At 41.7% G+C, this 21,525-nt stretch overlaps 2 protein-coding genes across 2 annotated transcripts; one reads left to right on the top strand and one right to left on the bottom strand.

Annotated features, from left to right (window-relative positions):
• Positions 1-1,694: 1,694 nt before the first annotated feature.
• LOC139220262 (neurogenic differentiation factor 2-like) lies at positions 1,695-5,073 on the bottom strand. Its single transcript, XM_070852334.1, has 2 exons — positions 4,982-5,073; positions 1,695-2,793 (listed from the first exon to the last, which is right to left on the bottom strand). The coding sequence occupies exons 1-2, from the start codon at positions 5,053-5,055 to the stop codon at positions 1,695-1,697; spliced, it is 1,173 nt and encodes a 390-aa protein (XP_070708435.1). The 5' UTR covers positions 5,056-5,073.
• A 6,268-nt stretch (positions 5,074-11,341) lies between these two features.
• LOC139220059 (protein phosphatase 1 regulatory subunit 1B-like) lies at positions 11,342-21,166 on the top strand. The gene is made up of 5 exons (XM_070852115.1): positions 11,342-11,562; positions 17,733-17,816; positions 18,445-18,520; positions 19,550-19,678; positions 19,782-21,166. Exons 1-5 carry the CDS (start codon positions 11,434-11,436, stop codon positions 19,913-19,915), a joined length of 552 nt encoding a protein of 183 aa, XP_070708216.1. The 5' UTR covers positions 11,342-11,433; the 3' UTR covers positions 19,916-21,166.
• The last annotated feature ends 359 nt before the right edge of the window (positions 21,167-21,525 follow it).

Raw genomic sequence — 21,525 nt, 5'->3', positions numbered from 1 at the left:
AACAAATTGTTCTCTTTCATCTGAAAATGCACATTGTGCGTGTACAGCGTGTCGGGCGTTGTTCTTTTTTCTGTCTCTGGCTCGTAGGGACTGAGGCCTTCTGATCATTCTCTGACTTCTCAGTTATGTTGCTGTACGTTCTGAAGGCTCAGAGTCAGAGAACACACGGCGCGCAAAACAAAAGGTCTTGTGTCTGACCGCCTTTGATCTGAGCCTCTGTTGGTGTCAAAGAGCTGATTCTAATTTGAAATCATTTGGTGTGCCGGTCACTTCCTGCTACATAACATCAGGTGTTTTGAGTGCACCATATGAATAGATATAAACATAAAATATTTTAGTTACTTGGTGGCTCTCGCTCATGAGCGGCTCTGTAATTTCAAATGGCTTTAACTGAACATAGTTTGTGGGTTGTTATGGTGCCTCCGTGTTGCTGTGCATAACCAACAACAGGATAATGTGCACAACATCTCAACCTCACCAATGCAATTATTTTACCCAACGTGATCTCTATGGAAACATACCAGGATACAGTCCCTAAGGCTGCTGCATCCAAATAAAAGCCACTCCAGAGTTCAACGCTGCATTAATGTCCACAATGGAGTGTGAGATTAAAATATAAAGTGTAAAGTTTGGTGTAAGATAAAATAGTCTTTGATTCTTTTGTCACAGGACATTTCTCGGCTGCACTCTGCTAATTCTGTCTGCTTCTTTACCATGTTTGCTTGATTTGTGTTTGTTAAATCTCTCGTCTATTGGATTATTTCAGTACAGGCATTTTGTCAAATTTAACTTCAATTATAATGCTTGTTAAACTAATTAGTAGTCCTGCAGTATATTAGATTTTTGGGGGTATTGTTGTTGTTCTGGCTTGTTCTTTAGATATTTTAGATGCTACAGTCACTTTGTTTATACCCAAAATCTAGAAAATTAAAAACGACATAGGATTATGTGTAACGTGCCTCCTATCATAATATTTTGTGTTTTATTGTTTAACCCAGCCCATAGATTTTTAATTTCTTTCACGTCTGCACAGCAGACAGGGTGGAAAATCAAGCTTACTTTCATCGAAGTCATCCATCAACAATGAAGCACAATCTTGAGAGCTAAACGATCTGAAATGTGATTTTAATGTTTAATTTTAACAGACAAAAAAAAAGATGAATAACTTGAATCATTTTTCAATTTGATTAGGAAAAAAAAAGAGAATTACAGCCAAAGATTCCTAATGATTCTATTTCAGATGAGGTTTTTATTTGTGTGAAGGTGTTGTTTTTTTTTTTAGTTCCCAAGTTTTATTTTTTAATGAAGATTATTTGATGAAAACGACTGGAGGCCCTCATGTCCACCCAGCCCCACTGTGAATGACCCCCTGATGTTCAGAAGAAGATTTGTTCAATCATATCAGATAATTATAAAACATTTTTTTTTTATTTCTGCTTGTTTGTGTCATAACATGTTAGGCCTATACACGGTTGATGTCAGTTGCACTCATTCTGCATACAGGATATTACTGGACACACTTTGATTGGAAGTACAACAGTATAGGGATGACATCAGTAGAATACAGAAGGTAATCAGGGGACTTTTTCTGCCACTTCCGTCTCTCATCCTTTCACAAGCTCCTCTTGTTTCCCAAAAAATATTACACATTATAGGATTGTCATTATAAGGTCAACGTGTCTCCTTCTTAGGGCTCAGTTGTGGAAAAAAGCATTGAGGTCCTCATACGGGGGCGCCCTGTCGTGGTGCAAGTGCACATCGTGGAAAGGTGGAATGTTTTCCGAGTGCGCACCTCCACTGCGCGCTCCCGAGGGCCCAAAAGGTAGGCTGTGGCTGGGCCGAGACGTGGTCAGTCCGGAGTAATGCATAGAGTAATGGTAGTTCCTGTCTGTCTCAGAAGACTCCTGCTGTCTCCCGGACAGTCCGCCGTTCAGGCAGACGGGCGGGCTGTGCTGGCCCTCGTAGTCCGGGCTGCTATAATCAGGGGACGTCCCGCCGGGCGGGTACACGGCCTCGTACCCTGACCCGTAGGAGTGGGCCCGCAAGTTGAGCCCACCGGCTCCAGGCTGGTAGTGAGGGCTGGAGAGGCGGGAGCACCGGTAGGAGTAGGGGTGGACGGAGAAGGGAGAGCTGGGCACGTGGAAGCGGGCTCCATCAGAGCACGGCTCAGTCAGGAAGTTCCTGGTGTTGAGCTGCAGGCAGCCCGCCACCAGGTTGGTAGTGGGCTGGGACAGGCCTTTACACAACATCTGCACGTAGGTCACCACATCTGGACGTTTCCCGTTGCGTAAAATCTCCCCAAGGGCCAGAATATAATTCTTGGCCAGCCTTAGAGTCTCTATCTTGGAGAGCTTTTGGGTTTTGGAGTAGCATGGCACCACTTTGCGCAGATTGTCCAGCGCAGAATTCAAGTCGTGCATGCGCGTGCGCTCCCTCGCGTTCGCCTTCATTCGGCGCACCTTGGAGCGCTCCACGCGCGCCGCCGTCATCTTGCGTTTCTTTGGGCCGCGCTTCTTGGGCTTGTCTCCACTGTTCTCATCCTCGCACTCCTCTTCCTCGGCCTCATCGTCCTCGTCATCGTCGCCCGCCAACTCAGACTCAGCTCGGCTGCTGCCTTCCTGCGGCTCGTCCAGATTGTCCAGATCGTCATCCCCGAGGTGACAGGTGTCATCGTGCTCGCCGCTCTTGGTCTTGCAGTCGTCGTTCTCATTGTCCTCCACCCAGTCAGCCGCGAGCCTCTGGACGTCCGGCAGCACCTCGCTGAACAGACGGCTCAACATCGTGGCAAGCAACCTGCAAGAGACACAGCCGAGGCTTTAGCTGGACCGTTTGGAGCCTGCTGCTCTTTACGCACTGATGGGTGCGCTGTCACCCCAAGAGAAAGTGCCCCAGTGAGCCCCCACAAGGCCGTCTGATGACCATTACTAGTCCGTGGACGTTTTATACACAATTGAAGCCATTTGTGATATTTATCAGTGAGTTTATAATTTAAGGCCAAGGCTTCTTTTGACAGAATTTCATTTCTCTGTTATATGGAAGTTTATTTCGCACCTCAGCTTTTCATTCATTGGCTCTATCACCACCCTTTGCATTAAACATGTAGGCTACAGGCGGTGTTTCTCTCGTTTTGTGGGGAATAAGGCTGATTCAGTAAACCAAACACCCAGGCTACAACAGCCCCAAATACGTTTACAGGAAATTCACATTTTGCCACCTAATGTGGAAAAAAATTAAACACTGACTTGAATCCAGTTAATGGATAAAAAGGTAAACTGAACTGGGCAGATGGGGCCTTAAAACAGGTAGAAATCTTAAAGGGTTGTGTGTGATGTAGGTCTTTTTTAAAAACATTTTTATTTTGCTATGATAAACATTTTTAATATGCATTTTTTTAATTATAGAAAATCAGATTTTTGTGGCATACAGCAACAGCGTGGGCCACCCTCGGCCTCCACATGTGTCTCCGTCTGTACCCTCCAGCAGTCCGGCGCAGGGAGCGGTGCTGGTCTGCCTCAGACGGTCCCCCAGGGACGCATTAAGGGTGCGGGTCCCTCCTTCGTCCTATAAATTACCAACCTGGAGGAATTCCAGCACTGCCAGGCCGCACACTGGACCACAGGATCCCAAACATTTGTGATGTCCCTCAATGAACATTTATTTTTTTTAAATCCGAAATAGTTCCACTTTAGAGGATTTCTGCCATTACAAATGCACACATTTCTGCACGAGTCGTCGCAGATATTTCAGAAAGTGAATTAACAATAACGACATTGAGATACGTCTTCAGGACCAGAGCCTCTGCACACACACAAAAAACGTAATGTGACATTATCCTCTGCTGGACCTTAGTCCATCCAGGGTGGTAGATCTTTTTACTTTAAATTTCCTTCATTAAAAAAAATGCAGATTTTAAGTGAACCAAAGCTTTTTTAAAATGGTGACGAAGGCAGGTTTCAAAGAGATATTTGATTATCAGAATTTGTTTGGAAAGCTTACTTATATCAGGTGTTTTTTTTCCACCTCTAATTCGGGCTATAAACAGACAAGTTATTTATTAGGGCGAAATACAAAAACTGTAACATCCCCAGATCTTCACAGATGTTTGCAGACTGAGCTCAGCTGTGCGTGTGGAGTCTTTTTTTTTTTTTTTTTTTTTTCCTAATCTTGTAAGCACAATGTAATTAATGCCAACCAATACCTTGTCAATTAGCCTGTGTATCTCTATGGAGAATTCTACCCCCTCACTGCTGTGACGCGCGTCGTGCAAGAACACACACACACACACACACACACACACACACACACACAATCACAATCACATACACACATACACATACACGTCTTCAGGTTTTCTGATCTGCAATTTTATCATAAAACACAACAAAATACTCTTTGCTCATTTGTTTTCTGAGGTAAAACAAAGCGAATTGTCGACACAGAAGTGCCAGGGATCAATGTGGGGGGGTGTAGATTAATTTAACCGAAATCTATCAAATTAATCGTAAGTGGATCAATATATTCGATAAGACTGAGTGATTAAGAGCTCGAAACAGAGATTAAAAGCTGATCACATCACGTCATGCATGCGGGGAAAAGATGGAAGAGATTTAAGAAATCAGATAAATGCACTTCTCTCAGCCTCTAATTCCTCCCGCACGATACAACAGGCGGCAGGACACAAAGGCAAAAACAAGTCTCGATCCATATCTGATTCTAATAATGACCGTAAACGTGTAACCTACCTCCGCGGTGGAGCTCAGTGACGGGGCAAAGCGGGTTTGTTTACACCATCTCTCTCCGGGTGGGCATCGCATCCACACGCCCTGCACGGATGCTTGTGCAGGCGAGGCGCTGTGTTCTGCTCTCACACCTCTCTCTCCTCTCCTGCCACCCTGCTCTGTCTCTCTGCTGCTATCCCCGGCCCAAACGCGTGGAGGGAGCCGTGTGGCACCTCAGAGGCAGGACTGGGTGGGTTACATACCAGCTCTGATGCCAGGCCCATATGGCTGGCACGTCATTGGCAAGAGCCATCACATGAGAGCCGGTGATTGACATGCGGCCGCATTCACAGAGACTGGCTCCCCCCTGGGGGAGAGGGACTCGCCATCTGTCACCGAGCTGAAAGAGAAAATGGAATAAGGAGTGAATGGCACAAAAAAAAAAACGCAGTGGATTCAAACAGCTTCTGTTAGCCTCCATCTTTGGGAAAACGGGGTTAATCTCATATAGAAGGTTTAGGAAAACAATCCCCTTATGAGGAATAATTATATCAATCCTATAATAATCAATTTTACACAGATAGCAGTCAAATATTGTTGGGTTGTTGTAGGATTACTGATCGGTTAATGTTTTTTCTGGATAAAGAAAAGCTGATGAATAGACCTAATAACCACACAGACCAAATAATCCCCATAAGAAGTAATTCAATTGAACGTTTTAGTGAGACACTTTGAAAAAATGCCCCCAAACAGGCCAATAACAAGTAAATCCCTATCGAAATGTTATAAAGCAAAACCTGCTTTCGAACAAGAGGAAATTCACAAGACAGAAAGCACTACTGCGTTCACACAAAGGCCCGGGATAAATAAGAGACCTGCCATAAAGATCAGAGTCAGGGTGCAATTGCCTAAACGAGTCAATTGAACTGAGCCAAGCAGAGCGTCTTGGTTTGGTTTGCCAGGCTTGGCACAGGTGCTGGTGGGCGGGCTGGTGCCAAAGGTGGCAGAGGCACAGATTGCGGAGAGAGGCCAGAAGATGGGACAGGACAAGAGAGACAAGAGAGGGAGAAAATACGAATGAAAAAATAGAAAGGGTGAGCTTATCCTCACCATAATGTTCATGGAGTACAGTTTTTTTTTTTTTTTTTTTTTTTTTGGTTCTTGCTCGTCTGGCTTTCTCTATTTTCAGTGAAACAACCAAAATGTTTGAATGACTACACCAAAGTGTTTCTGGTCATGGTTGTTCAGTCCCATCTTCTGCTGATGAAGACTCACTGTATAACCAGGGTCACACCCCAACATGACGCCCCTGTGTCATCATCCTGAGGGACACATAAGTGAAGACCTGCTCGTTCTGTTTGACTAATTTAGTGTTTAAGTCAAAAATAAAATAGAATCCAACGTCATTTTCAAATGTTGATATTCTGATTACAGAACAGTTGCCGTGCTGTAATGATATTTATTTCCAGAGAGTCACGTGTTCTTTTCTTATGTACAAATTAAAGACAAAACACTACATCCTTAGTGATATTTGGCTAATGAGGAGCTGGATATCTGTTTTCTAATTAACTAATGATTTGATTGTGATTTTGTTCTGATTAGAGGTTTTATCTCTCATTATGCCGTATGTTATTCCACAGCTCAGTGTGAATCTATAGTGACCAAATTAATGGTGTTTTGTTCTTCAAACTGCAAAAGACCAAAATCGACTAAAAAAAAGAGAGATTTAACAATTAAAACCTAAATGAGAGTCTGTTTTATCATATCATTTTATTTGGATTGGCTTTGACTGTTTTCACTTAAAGACAAAGATGTGGAGGCAAAGAGGAGACTTGGTTAAAACCAAGGGTGACACTTGCACTTTATGCTTTATAGCTGCTTGTTGTTGGGTTTTATAAATAACTTTAAAATAATGCTGCTCTCTGTACATTCTCAGTCAGCTGTATGCATGAGCTCACACAGGAGCAGGGATTTTCACTGTGTGCTTTCTCAAGCTACATGTGGGTGACATCTACTGGTCATAAAAGTCTAGTGCATGTCTGGGGAAAAATACTGAAAGTGACATCATTATATAATAAATCATAAATATATGACTTTCTGCTAATGACTGTGTGTCAAGATGTCCATCTTCCAAACATGTTTTGAGGCCAATACCTGCTATCTATTCCATGGATTGTCTATTGGAGATCTGTTAAAAATATGATATTGTTATTTGAAATGTGAGGTCTATTTCAAACAAATGCAAATGTTTCTTCCAGGATGTTTAATTTAGTACTAAGCTGCTTCTGTTGTTTTGATTGGTTTGATTCATCTGAATGGTTCGTACTTTCACTCAGGATAAAATTTATTTAAAAAAATGATTTGAAAACAAAATAAAACATATGTTCAGCAGATATTATCCTCCAGAATATTCAGATTTGCCCATCCTCTGCATATTGTTATCACAAACCTTAGCAGACTTTATATAGATACCAGTAGATGTTAAAGACAACAGTTACCCATGAGGGAGTTGCATGATTGGCGCCTCCTTGTGGTCATGTTGAAAAATACACTGTGGCAGGCAACAAAGCTCAGCACAGTATTGATAATGACATTGATGGATTACTCTTTGTGGTTATAATACTGTAATCCTATAGATTATGTCTCTGCTGCTCTGTGCATTTTAACCCCGTACTGACACGGGATGTTGGGTATTTACATACATATTAAACCCCTCCTCCTTAAAAGAAAATATTGCTCCTGCTTTAAACATTAGATGACACTAACTCTTCATACTGCACTCTGTTTCAGGTGTGTCACATAGCGTTGCCAATGCTCATCACCAGTCCATATGTTCATTTTTCAAGGACAACGGCTGAACTGGAGGTGAACTGAGCCACAGATGGGTTGTTTTTAAATTTCCAAGGTAGGCTTTTTTTTTCTTTGCATCTGAAGACCTCCCACCGCAGGTCTGAGTTTTCTGTAAGCAGCAACTCTCCCCTGAGATGGTGGAGATCCAGGACCTTTCTTAAGTTCACTTTGATGCAGGGTGAACCTGTGGGCAGCTCGTGGGAACTGGGATCAAAACTTGGGACACGTGGCCACAGGATGGTTTGGTACTTCTCCAATCCACCTGCATGCGAGCTGAGAGGAAAATACCGAGCCATGAGGAAAATGAACAGTTTGATGACAAAAATGTGTGAAATATTATACCCACAAATGAAAGCCTCTCTTCTCTCGCACAGATTTATTGTCTTTTGTTCTATGTTTCGCTTCCTTCCTTCGCTCCATGCTTGTATCATCTCTTCTTCCTCTCTCCTCTGTTAGTTCATATCTTTTTTATGCACAATAAATCCACAACACTATGACAGTTATCTGTTCATATAGTCAGGAACCAATTTGCTGTTGTCCCCATGCTGTTAATCTCTCTAGCAAACATCCCTTTATCTCTTTCTGTCATACATTTGCATGTAACTTTGTACTCTTACTGCAATTGTCTCTCCACTCTCCTTTAACTTAGTCTTAAGCACTCACACACACCGACACATGCACACAGACTACACTTACTGACTGCTAACACTCAACACTGTGAAGAGAAACAGTTGCCATGGAAATAAACTTTCCAACTGGCCACCTTTTACATATGCTTACAGTAGATATAATACAGCCTATGTAGCCACTGGAGAAAGGGCAGCTTTATGTTTTCTATCACAGTAATCTGATGTAACTGTAAAATCACAGTTCAATACAGTAGTTCTGCAGCAACAGATGTGAGCACAGGTGGGTCCACCTGCTGGGCTCTCCTGCCCGATTCACCTCTGATGGTGCCATTGTGCCATCTGCAAGGTCGTCTGCAAGCCACCCTTCACTGATGTTTTGCTCCTCAAACCCCTGACCATCTCAAGGTGGTGGAGCAGCAGCATGGAGGTCTCCCTGTCGCCCCCTGCAGCCAGCCCTGGGATCTTTGCTTTCCCCATAATCTTCTCATGACCTCCACCAGGTCTTCGAGAGCCTTCCTCAGCTTGGAGCTTTTGATCCCAAGAGACTTCAGCAATCACCGGGTGGAAATGCTCCAGTGTAGCCTCTGCCACCAACTTCCACTGGATAGGTGAACGCACTCCACCCTGCTTGAGAGCACACAGTTGGGAGGTCTGTGTACTTTTCCTTCTTTCTCTCACAAGCAGCCTCCATTCTGGCTTCCCATGCAACAGTCAGTTCAGCCATACTGACCTTCCTGGTAGTTGTGGGGATTTCTTGTGAGAACTTCAACTCGTGGATGAGATCAGCTCCTATGCTCGATTTGCCTCCAGGTGACAGGAGGGACCTCTCCCTTGTGCTGCTGCTCTGAGCCTCACCCCCTTGCCTGCCAATTTGTATCAGCTGCTGTGATGTTACTGGACTGTTCTGGTTTGCTTCCAGCCTGCGTGCCTCCAGGATTTCAGCTAACTTACGCAGGACCCTGTTCTGGCACCATCCATACCGAAAGGATGTGCTGCAAGCTCAGCTTCTGGGAGTCACAGAGCTGGTCTATTCTGAGCCGTACCAGAGGTGCAGGACCTGGGGGCTGGGTAGGTATCGTACATGGCCTTGATGAGGAAGCTCTGCCTCGTTTGGGGCATCCTCCACATATTCTGACCAGGTAACGGCCTTGTTGATCACAGCCTGAAAGCTTGTCCAGCTCCCTTGATTCTGTTGGCTCACACCTCTGGTTTTATAGCTCTTTTTTTTTCCATCTTTCTTTTCCACCCTCCTTCTTTTCCAAATCAAGTCTTTGATTTCCTTATTTGTGGCTATGGACCATATCTTGGGTGCTGTTGCCCATTCAAAATTGGCCCTGCATTCCTGTAGAAATTCAACAATCTCCTGGTGTTACATGATGACCTGATCTACTGTCTACATTTTATTCCACTAGTGTCTTTTATGAACTTGAGCTTCAGTGTTTTGGACAGACGCCTCAGGAGAGTCATCTTTTTCTGTTTATAGTCCAAGCTGATGGATTTCATTGGAAGCTTCAGGATGTTCCTCCCAAACAGTGAGAAAGACAGCCATTTATGTTGGATAGACAGACATTTATAGATGTAGTTGTCGGCTTTCGAGTCCATCTTGAGAGCTGTTATTGAGGTGATGTCACACAACCTCAGGGACCACATTGGACGTTGGTACACAATCTCTTTAGGGCCAGGAGTCATTAACCTGACAGGAATCTGAGTTATTGGACTATCTGTGTCTGAGGGGGGTCTCCTTTCGGCCGTCACTGAGCTGGGCTTTGATTTCGGTGGCCATGGGTGTTCTTTAAGGGGTTCACACTTGCTTTATCTCTGTGGCTTCTGTGTTTCCTGATCCTTTTGGCTCACCTCCGGTGTTTGAGTCTTATTTTGATCTGGTACCACAAGTTCTTCAAGCCCTCTTTTTCCTGGTCCTTGGCTTTCCTCCAATAATTCCACAAAAGGCGTCCTTCCTTTTAACATTTGGAGGACTTCACTCTCCCGTGTGCTGCTTCATTTGTTTGCCTTCCCCTTAAGGATTGCCGGGCCCAGGTAGGTTGTCACCCTGGATTGCTCACATCTTCAATAGTAGTAGATGATTTAGAAAGTTCATGTAGCCAACACTTTAAGTGCATGTGGAATGGGTAACTAGCCTCTCCTCCCGTTGTGCAGTCTTTCTTGTCACCAATCAGTCGTCCCCCAGCAGCCACCCAGTCATGGGGAACATTTCTTTTAGAATTTACCGACCAACAGACTTCTAAGTTTCAAATTTGAGAATAATCATCTTTCCTTACAGACACATAGAGGAGGGTATCTTCTGTGTATTGGAAATGTATTCCATAACTGTGTACAATTTGGCCAAGAGTTAAAATGTACTCAGAGAAAAGCAAAGGGCCAAAAACAGAATCCTGAGGTACTCCATGTTTCATTTTAGTAAATTGTGATAAATAAATATATCGAAATTATTATAACAGGAAACACATTATATCAGAGTAATCTAGTGGGTATTTTGCTGTAAAATCAAAGTTAAATGCAGTAATGCTATAGAAACATACTGCCAAATCACATTCCTGAAACAACTCATCAGGCAAAATAGGTAAAACGCCTCAGTTGCTCCTTACTATTCTTTTATATTTCTTTTTCAAGTATTATTATAAGTATCATTTAGTCTTTTTATTTCAAAAGACAGACACCTGGGGAGGTTACATTCTATCAAAAATACATTCTCCTTATAATCACCTGTCATTACAAATATCTACATAACTCAAAGAAAAGGGTCTGAACTCGTGTGACAGAGAAGACATCTCGTCAGATTTAGACACGTCTTATTTTCAGCCCATCTCGGGGGAAATTGCTTTCTGGGCCACCTTTGAATTGCATTTGTTGCAAATTCCCGACGGCAACTGAAAGCATCCTAAACTTTCACTCCTCTCCTTTTCTCCTCGGTGGGAGAGACATGAAAGCACGGTGCGTGTGAGAGGGAGGGAGGCAGAGAGAGGCGTGAGAGAGAGGAGGAAGCAGGCAAAGCTATTAAACGCCGCTCAAGAGTCCGAAGAGAACCGGTGGATTGGTGGTGCAGAGAGATGCCGCTGTTTACCAACAGCTAGATTATCTAAAAAAATATATATATACATAATTATATTGCGATATATAGTGTAATTTAGGGACATCTTTCACAGTCAGTCAAATCGGACTGACTTTTTGAGTTGGAAATCTGTGCGCTTGGCTGCGGAGGTGAAGGGCTGGATACCATGGACCCGCTGCTGCCTGCAGAGACGGAGGTGATGGAGCGAGAGGCAGACAAAGATGCCAGGAGGAAGATCCAGTTCTCCGTGCCTTCCTCCGTGCCCACCCAGCTGGACCCGCGACAGGTGGAGATGGTAAGAGCGTAGGGAGTGTAGCCCACACGGATGCTCATAGTGGTGGTGGTGCGTGTGTGGAGGAAAGAGGTCAAACTATATACCAATACTATAAATATATAGAAATACCAAACCTGTTTCAGGATCACTGGTGCTTTGTGTCTTTTTTGTGCAGCTTAAAGCCAAGTATCTGAGTCATAGAAACACTGCATGATGTTTAAATGCACATTGTGAGCTTTATTTTACAGGCATGATTTGTTTATCTGGCAAAAATGGGTAATGATGAAAATGCTTGCTTCTTACTTTCATCTCGACTTTTAGGAACACCAAGAAGGTGAGTGCTGCCTTCTTCTGTGACATCTGAAGCATCAGGCCTTGGCTGACAGACAGTTACATAATCAGTCTAGCGCGACTTTGCAGAACTCTATTTTGACATTGGGTATTTCTCTGTGGGCAGCAGGGTATGGGCAGCGTTGGGATTAAGCTGAGCTGTGCAGCCTCAGTTTTTGGAGCCCTTAAAAGTGATGAGGCATCTCTGCCCTCTGAGTGCAGGAGGAGGAGGAGGAGGAGGAGGAGGAGGAGGCAGAGGAAGTGAGGGATAAAGCACTGTTAGTAATATTAAAAATGAGATTATGCGTCTGAGCAATAATGCCCTTACCACATCTGTGAAACAAAATATAGAAGGTCACATTGTTAGTCATATGTTCGAAGGAGGTGCTGAGTGCATTATGTAAACTAAATAAAGCATAGCTCATCTGTAGCTTATGATGAACTATTGCAAAAAAGCAAATGCAGTTGAAACATGCTGACCTGGTAGTATAGACACTATGTTTGTGAAATAGTGCAGTGTGAACAGGAATAATGTCGGCCTTTGCAGTATGGATGCAGACCAGCATTTAGTCTGGCGATGACGGCCCATAAAGGTCATTAAGGTAACACTGAGATAACTTTTGGACACTATTCTCCCAGCAAATATGTGTGTCTTAATGGCAGGCTGCTCCCTGGGGAGACATCTCATTGCAGAACAGGTGCAATGTCCTGAATCCCCTTCCCAGCAGAAGATTTTGAGATTTCATGGGGCATCTGCATGTGCAGCTTGTGTTTTAGCCTGGAACATAAAAATAAACGAATAAATCAATAATATCTCAGCTCTCAAATATTTCTCCCACATCTGTTATTTACAGCCCAACTTGCGGTCTCTAAGGCTATGGACTACTTTCTCTACCCCTTCATGTGTCCGATTTCATGAAAATCTCGGCATTCCTCCTGAACACTTCTGAACACTATTTGGGTTAAACCAGCTCTTAATTACTTTTTTGCAGTAATTTGTTACTGTGCTGAAATGAATTATCTCGGAAAGGTTCACATTGCTACTGCTAGTTCCATAGTTCCTCAGTTATTGAGACCGTTTTGACAGCATAGTGTGAGCTGAGTCAGTTATTCCTATAGGATGCTCTGGCTCAGGATCCACTAAGACTACTGCAAATCTTCCATCATGGATCTAATGGGAATCAAAGCAGCAGCATTCACTCGTATAGGTTCTTACATCTTAATATGTCTTAAGACACATATTCTTATAGCCACCAAAGTGGTCCTAACTCTGGTGTTTCAATCCTATAGGATCACCTGTTGCTGAAAATCAAACTGGAGAAAAGTCAGCTGGCGATTTGAAGAATTTCTTCAATACTTGGGATAAACAGTGGATAAACAGTCAGCTGCAAAATAAGTTTTTATAATCCATATTTCAGGCAGCCTGCATGATAATCCCCCTTTTCCCTCCTGTTTCTTAATTTCCAACTTAACATTGCAGTGCAGACTGCCAATCTGGTGATTAGTAAGTCTCCCTAATGGTCATGTCATGTGGGATGAGACTCAACTGTTCTCCAGACATGTGTGAATGCTGCAAACCACAACTCTCCTTAAAACTGACCCCACACTTCTGGGGGAAAAAAATTCTAAGGACTTTGACAGTGGCTTGACCAGGGGCATTTCTTGTTTATTTTTTGCCACACCATATTGGGGATTTAACTTAACCGAATGCATTTGTCACCTGTCTGGTAATCTTCCATTGCCCTGCTTATGTTCCAAGGGTTTAAAATGAATTGTTGATCCAAGCATGACTGCTCAAGCTCAAGCTGTTCAATCACAGCTGAGGCCATTGTCAAATCAATAACCCTCTCATACAGCCATGTGAGGTTTGGTCAAAGGTATCTTGTCCTTTTCTTGCCTTTGTGAAAGGCTCACCCTGCTGCCCATTCCCACTGACAGTGAATGAAACCTGTGTGAGCAGCCAACAGACAACTATACGGATTATGTGTGAGGGTCAGCCAAGTTCTAGTGTACAACATTTCCAAAACACAGCCATAACATTAGCATTGAAATGGCAATCAGTCGCTTGGAGACAAGAGACAGGTAGAGCGATAAGTAGAAAGAGTGGGAGGGAAAATGTAGTTGACAAGGACAAGAGGGTGGGGAAAAAAAGAGAAATTTAACTTGACAGGATGCACGTAAGAAAACAATCATCAGCCAAGGAGATGACTGATTAAAACCAAAGAGATTAGCTGTGATGACTGAAGCCTGAATCAAGGGCAAGGACAGCTAATGCGAAGAACAAATTTTCGCCGCGTCACAGCCGACGGCTCCAAACTCCAGTAGGGTCTTATTCAACAAACCCTGCATTTTCCCTCCTGCTCCTGTTAACACATTTTTAATGGCCAGCTGAGAATTTCTGGGGTAGCAGGAAAAAACAAGCTCATCATCATTCATCATTGAGGAAGACACAGTTATTCCAGTTGAATGTGAAGAATTGCAATGTGAAGTTTCCAGTTTCAGGGCCATGTGTGTGCAGTATGTGTGTGCAGCCCTCCCTCCAGTTTCTATCATGACTGTTGAGGCAATTACTGCTACAAGAGTGTATTTCCAGTAAAGATGCCTGGTTGATAAGGGTTAAAATCAGACGTCATGTTTTTTAATCAACTCCCCTCTATTTTTAGAAATTCTTCAAAGGAAAACAAAAGGTCAAATGGCAATACTGGGATTCAGTCATCTTTTCTTTAACATCGAATCAAGCTCTAGACAGGATTATTCACAGAATAAATTGAAAGCATTGTATGGACACAGCAAGGGATTTATACATCCACTGCATCGTCCTAATTAAGTGGAGAGGTTATTTAGGTATAAAGTGTTCTTTAGGACACCCAGTGGTGTCACGGTGCATTATAAACATCCAGATTAATGCACTGAAGTTTAACGTTAAGCAGCCATGAAGGTCATCCTACCTACCAAAAATGGCATTTTTTTTTAACATGGATTAAAAAATGCTCGAAGTAAGAACAGAAAATCGTTAAGGGACCGACAGGCAGAGTTGGCATTGAGTGTTTGATCCAGCTGTCCCCACACTCACTGGCCATGGCATGGCATTGTGTGTCTGATATTCTTTGTTATACACCCAGTAACAACAGTAACGATTTCTTGAAACAGCTATTCTTTTCAGGAAATCTTTCAGTCTATCAAGTTACGTGATATATAAACAGGCTTGTTCAAAATGTAATATTTTAATGAGTTTCATTTTGTGTTTTAAGATATTATCTGGTCTTTATTTGACCTTTCTGGCCTGTAAAGATGCATTCAGGATCCTGCTCAGGACTTTCTTCCAGGAGATGGCTCTTTGTGTTGGGAATGAAAATTGACAGAATTGACTTATTTTAACGGACTTATTTTAAGTGAAGTTAGAAGGAAATCACATGAAACATGTGACATAATGCAGGTCTCAACTTAAGGCGTGCTCTCACTACAGGAGTTTTAGGTCAATTTGTCCCCGATTCAGCTCGATTGAATCGTAGGAGAAATCTGGTGTAGTATCTTGGTTGGCAGAGATGTCTGAACCACAACAGCCAATGCGACAGACAGAAAGTAATTTAGGTTATCTGCTCACAAGTGGTCCCCCATTCATCCTTAGAGGGTGCTGAAAATGCTAATTTATGAGCTCATATACTGTATGAGTTTTATCATCTTATTTTGACCATTCATGAAGAAGACAAATAAAACTAGTGTGCTAAAATAACAAAATATTCCTTACAGGGAATTAATGAAGCACTAGCTAGCTGCATTTGCTGAGAAATGCCAAACAAATCTGTTACAAATCAAATCAGTCCTGCGGTGCAGCTTCACTGAGCTTCCACTGGTATTTACAGGCAGTTCAGACATGCACAACAAGCATCAACAAGCATCTGATGAAAATACTATGTTCGCTGTTGGTGCTTGACCTTCTGGCAGCCATGTTTACAGTGCACTCAGAAAGGTCACACTGTCTGAAATGCCTCTCAGATGGTGCTCAACCTGTGGTTTGGTCCTTTGACTGCACATGCTTTTTCCAGAGAGATGTGTGTGTGTCTGTCTGTCAATGTGTGTGAAACTACTCAAGTTTGTTTGATCACCGCATTGAAATTTTCATGTTGACACATTTCTAACCTCTAATTGGATGCCTCATAATTCATATTTAAATTTGTTCCCCCACAACAGCAGCATTTTAGTTCTAGTGTCTGAGCGATAAATATGTATGAATCCAGCCCGCAGAGTGAAGCAGAAGCAGTCAGAGTTACTCCAAAGTGGACACCGCCCACACATTTCATGCCTACACACTCAGCTGTGATTGGCTTGGCAGCTGCTCACATCTCACAACAATAACACATTACAAAATAGAGATAGTGATGAATCAATTGTATATTGCATAACACATTTAGTTATTGTTAGCTAGGTGTTTTATTATTGTTTGTCTATGACTATGAATCATCAAAGGTTGGTGTAGTTTGGACTTAGATCATAAAAATAGGTGGAAATAGCATTTTCAGAAAAAAATGAAGTATTGGTTACAAAAGGTACTTAAAAACCAAAAGCAAAGGACCAATGACTCCTGTAGTGTCATATTAGTAGTAGTGTAGTGTTATATTATTATATTATTGGATTATCGTTACAGTATTGACGCATTTCCATATAAGGAATAATTTATGTTGTAGCAGGTCACGGTGGAGGTAATTTTGATTACTTGTGTAGTTTATTCAATAACAATACATTAGATTCTATATAACGATCATACGTTTTGAATTTAAAGTCTCAATCTGAAAAGTTACGAGTGACTAGAGATATAAAATAATTCTTGTGCGGTAAAAGGTGCAAGATTTCCCTCTGAAATATAGTTGAGTTGAAGTCACATAAAACGAAAATACTCAAAGTATAAGTACCTCGAAGATGCTATCACAAAAATTCGATCAACTGATTCATAATCATTTTATCTTTTATTCCATATCATCGCAAAGTTGTGTTATATAACAGTTTTCTCATATCAGACTGAAACTGATGTGAGAAAGGTTATACTTCAGTACATTTTATATCAGTTGCATAACTGCTGGTTTCTGTGACTCACTCTGCTTCACACATAGAATCCATGAAGATGATGAATCAATAGAGATTAAGAATATACAACAGGAGTATTATAGTATACTACATCAGTAGTAACAACAGCTGCAATGACAACTGATAATAATTTCATTTTAATGATCCCTGTCTGAAATAGTAATTGAAAATGTGTTAAATTAGCTGCACAGGAAAAAAATCAGCTATCATGAAGTGATGCTGAAAGGCATAAAAGCCCTAGAAACAGATCACCAATATTTAAACCAACCACCATCCAGAACCAATCAGTGAAGACAAGAGGGCTATTATTTTGGCAGTGTGATTAAAGACTGTTCAAGAGGGTTTAAGTAGAAGTTTACATGCATCTAATGGTAAAATGGTAAAATAACACATGAAAACCTAAATGATTGAAACCCAGAGATGAGAACATGCAGTACAATACCAAAGCAAATTTAAATAATCCAATCCAGAAATTTAAGGAATCCAATCCGGTAATCTATGACAAAGTGTAATCCTCATTCAGGGACAATCTGGAATTGTGTGTGAATGTTATGTAATAATATACATTTTGTCACTGCATTGTTGTCAAAATTGTCTGGAGACATTAGAATGACAATGCTGAATAGAAAAGACTGTTGGCGTCTGTCACACCTTGTCCCTGCGTATGGGTCTGTTTGTGTTGGGTTTTGCATAGCTCACATATATGTAAATAAACACAGATTTACATACACAGCATAGTCTGATACAAGCTCAGACGTTCTCTTCCTCTCTTTGCTAAGATACGACGCCGGAGGCCGACACCAGCCACACTCTTCAGATTGACAGATCCACCATCACCAGAGGAAGACATTGGCCCTCACCAGGTAGATGAACCATTGTGCTCTGTTTCTGGACTTTAAAATCAACTAAGATTCATGTTTTCTTCATTGTTAAACCCTCACGTTGATAGAAAGCTCTATATGTACACAAACATGCATGCAGCACTCTCAGGCTTGTTCTCTGGGGCTTGTAGAAAGGCTTTCTGGCAAATTTTGCGAATTTGCACTGGAGGCAGGAGTGTATGTGGTGGGATGAAAGAGAATAGATCTACACCAAAAGTAAATTCCCCTCAGAGCCAGCTCTGTATCTGTCTTGGGTGTGTGTACGAGGCAACAGGATTGAGGACTCAAATGCAGATAAACATACAAACAAGGTAAGCAGGTAAGATGAAGAGAACTTAGCAAGCAATGGGACGGCAGACCAAACAGTCAAACAAATCCAAGAGGGTCAGGAACAGGTGACTGGTGAAAGCACAGGAAAAGTACAGATGGTTGGACACAAAGGCTGAGGTCTGAGGGCATCTGGTGGACAGGTGGAGAATGGCAGGTCTGGTAAATTCATTAGAAAATACATGGGCCTGGGGGAAGTGAGGAAGTAGTTATAATGTTGAAATATACACTGCACATATATCTGTCATCTGTAAACCATAACTTGGATGTTTTACCTCTACAGTGGGTTCTGGGGGAAAATGGAGCCTTGAAAACCAAACTGGTTCATACATCAACTTACCAGCCTCCCTCGCTTAAAGGTAAATTCACTGTCTTGAATATACTTTAGTGTGTTTCACAGATATGCTTTAATTCACGTAACAAATGACACCAAATGGAAGAGTTTGGTAGACCTAATTCTGCTTTGGCAACTGCCATGTGGTCTATATCTGTTTAGAGTATGTGCATATCCAAAAAACACAGTAAGAGCTGTGTATTTGTGTGTGTACGTGTGTGTGTGTGTGTGTGTGTGTGTGTGTGTGTGTGTTATGTGAGATTAGGACCAGAGACAGCTGTGAGTCTGTTCTGGATCATCCTGGATTACAGGATGGGCACACAGCTGCAACATGGTCTCACACATACACACACACACACACACACACACACTCAGATACACTTAGAGTCACACAAATATAAACACACACAAAGCATTACTATTTGCTACAATGATGTATATATTATGATTAAACTTTTGTTTTGTGGGAATTGTGAATTTGAACCTTGCATTCATTGCTACTACTGCTTAAAATGTGGTTACATTTCAATTAACATCCTCTTTACACCATGCATTTCTAATTTCTACATAAATACCATGTATAGATAAAAAACAAACTACTGACTGCTTGAAATACTGAAAATGCCCCATTGAAAAATCTTAACCACTGGCTCAACCCAGTAGAACTCATCTTTTAATTACAGGTATAACAATGGTAACAATGACCATCACTCTATATGCAGATGACATTATTCTTATCAGTGTCTTTTCCTTCACTTTCCAAATCGTTAGATCTTTATGGAACATTTTGTGGTTACTAAGTCAACTATGAAAAAATCTAATTTTCTTTATCAAAATAAGTCTAAAAGAGTGATGATGGTTAATGTTTGATACTCTTTAAAGCAGCTACAATATTTTTGTAATAACAATGTATCAAATCGCTATTTTAAAACAACATGACAGCATGATAGGTGTACTTATTATTATCCCTATTATCCCTCTATTGATCCATCCATGGATGGAAGGGCTAAACTACAGTACTCCTTTTATTCTGTATCCTGGTTTGTATTTTCAGCTGTCCAGAGGATGGCTCAGGCCCACCTGTCCTCCTTAGACATGTCTTCTGTGGACAAAGAGGAACCTTCTTCTTCTGAGGAAGAGGAGGAACATGAGAAGGAGAGCCAGCAGACAGCACCAGCTACAGGTGAGTCAAACAGGAAGGTCCTTCACAATATATAGTTTTTCTATCTTCCACTGGCATTTGTACCACACATAGACACTGCTTCAAAATCACTTTTTCTTCTCAGATCTAAGTGAAGAAAGCGAACCACTCAGAGATCAGTGTGCTCTGCTGGACAGTTTGACAGGGAATGCTGATCTCAGCCGCAATCACGCAGATGAGAAGGAGGCCAAAGAAAGAGAGGAGGGAAAGGGGGAATGACAAAAGAAGTGGGCTCCAATGGAGGCAAAGTGTTTGTGAGGAAAAGACTTGCATAGTACACATATGGGCCATGCGTGTGCGTGCATGGGTGTACGTATGAGTGTGTGTTAATTGGCTCTGTGAGTGTGAGCATGCATGCGACCAAAGAGTTGAATGTGGAAAAGAGGTGAGAGAAAGGGGAAACAGATGGGCATTTAGAAAGGTCAGAATATTAATGAGCTGGTACGAGGAAAAGTTTAACCTGAGTCTTGTGAAGGAAATCATGTCTCCGTCATCCAAGGAAGCCAGGGATAAATTCCAATCAGCCAAGGACACTGCACAAGAAATATAGGAACTGCTAAGAACTGTGGGATTCTGTCAAGCAAATAAATGTGTTTTTTTTTTTTAGGTTGAACAGGAGTCAAAAGAATTGTCAGACTTGGTTTCAGAAAACTATCCATGTGTGAAGAATCAGATTTCGAATCACCTTTGTTCATGTCAGGCACAAAACATGTTGCCTAACGATACTGGTGCTAAGACACACACGTGAGAACAATTAGAAAGAGCAGATGATGCACACAGTTTAAGATAAGGCTTTGATTTGTTACAAGAGGTAACAAAAATGCAATTGCAGCCTACATATACACATCTTATGCATACTTTAGAAACATATAGGATTCAGTTTTATCAAGTGTGATAGTCAAAGTGAAAACAATGTTTGAGGGCCCTGATGACATTATTTATAGTATGTCTCATATAGTTTGGCCAGAGACTGTGGGTTATTTTAGTATATGATACACAGATATGATACACTATATTACATGGTATTACATGGTACTACAGTATGATGAATATACAGTACTCAGTATTAGGGCGCTGAGCCAATCATATCAGACTTGAACCCAGAAACTGTAGGGATGATTCCAAAACAACTCTTTCAGTCTGCTCTCCTCAACCTTGTAGAAATTTGTGTGCAAGGTTGAGGAAATCAAAGGAGGATGAATTATGGATGATAGGGGCGCAGTCGCAGCCACACCAGACCAGATTAAGTCATATCAGACTAATCCAACTAATCATGATAATGCAGCACCATTTTTCTGGTTTGATATTTTCAACCGGCTTTTTGTAACATGGCGATTTGCAAGATGATAGGTGGGAACTGTAAAAGGACCTATTTTTTCAAAAAACTATATATATAATGAGCGTGAAGGTTCATTCTTGAACTTGTAAATAAATTATGCTTTGTGTTGGTTGCTAATAAAAAAAAATTGTAACGGGCAGTAGGTGTTTGTGTGATTGTATAACTGTAGAATTAATCTGTGGGAATGTACGATGATCGCGTTATATTTCTTTTCCAAGAAAAGAAAGACAAAAGGCTTTATTTGGCATTTCGGTTACCATGTGAAGTCAACATGTAACTTGGACGTGAGGCAAACTGTGTGTGTTTAAATACGGCAAATGACAGCAGAGAGTGAGTTTTATGAAAACATGGATGTATGCAAACTATTTGTGTTCTTTACTACAGTTACCGTTCGCACAAAGAAGTCAGAAGACTAAAAGAAAGTTTACATTCAATGTCCTTCGAAGTCTGAAAACATACAAGTATCAATGTTCTTTATTCACTGTGATCG

Source organism: Pempheris klunzingeri, chromosome 20 (assembly GCF_042242105.1).
Source record: "Pempheris klunzingeri isolate RE-2024b chromosome 20, fPemKlu1.hap1, whole genome shotgun sequence".
Taxonomy (NCBI): Eukaryota; Metazoa; Chordata; class Actinopteri; order Acropomatiformes; family Pempheridae; genus Pempheris; species Pempheris klunzingeri.
This window is presented reverse-complemented; position numbering and strand designations above follow the sequence as displayed.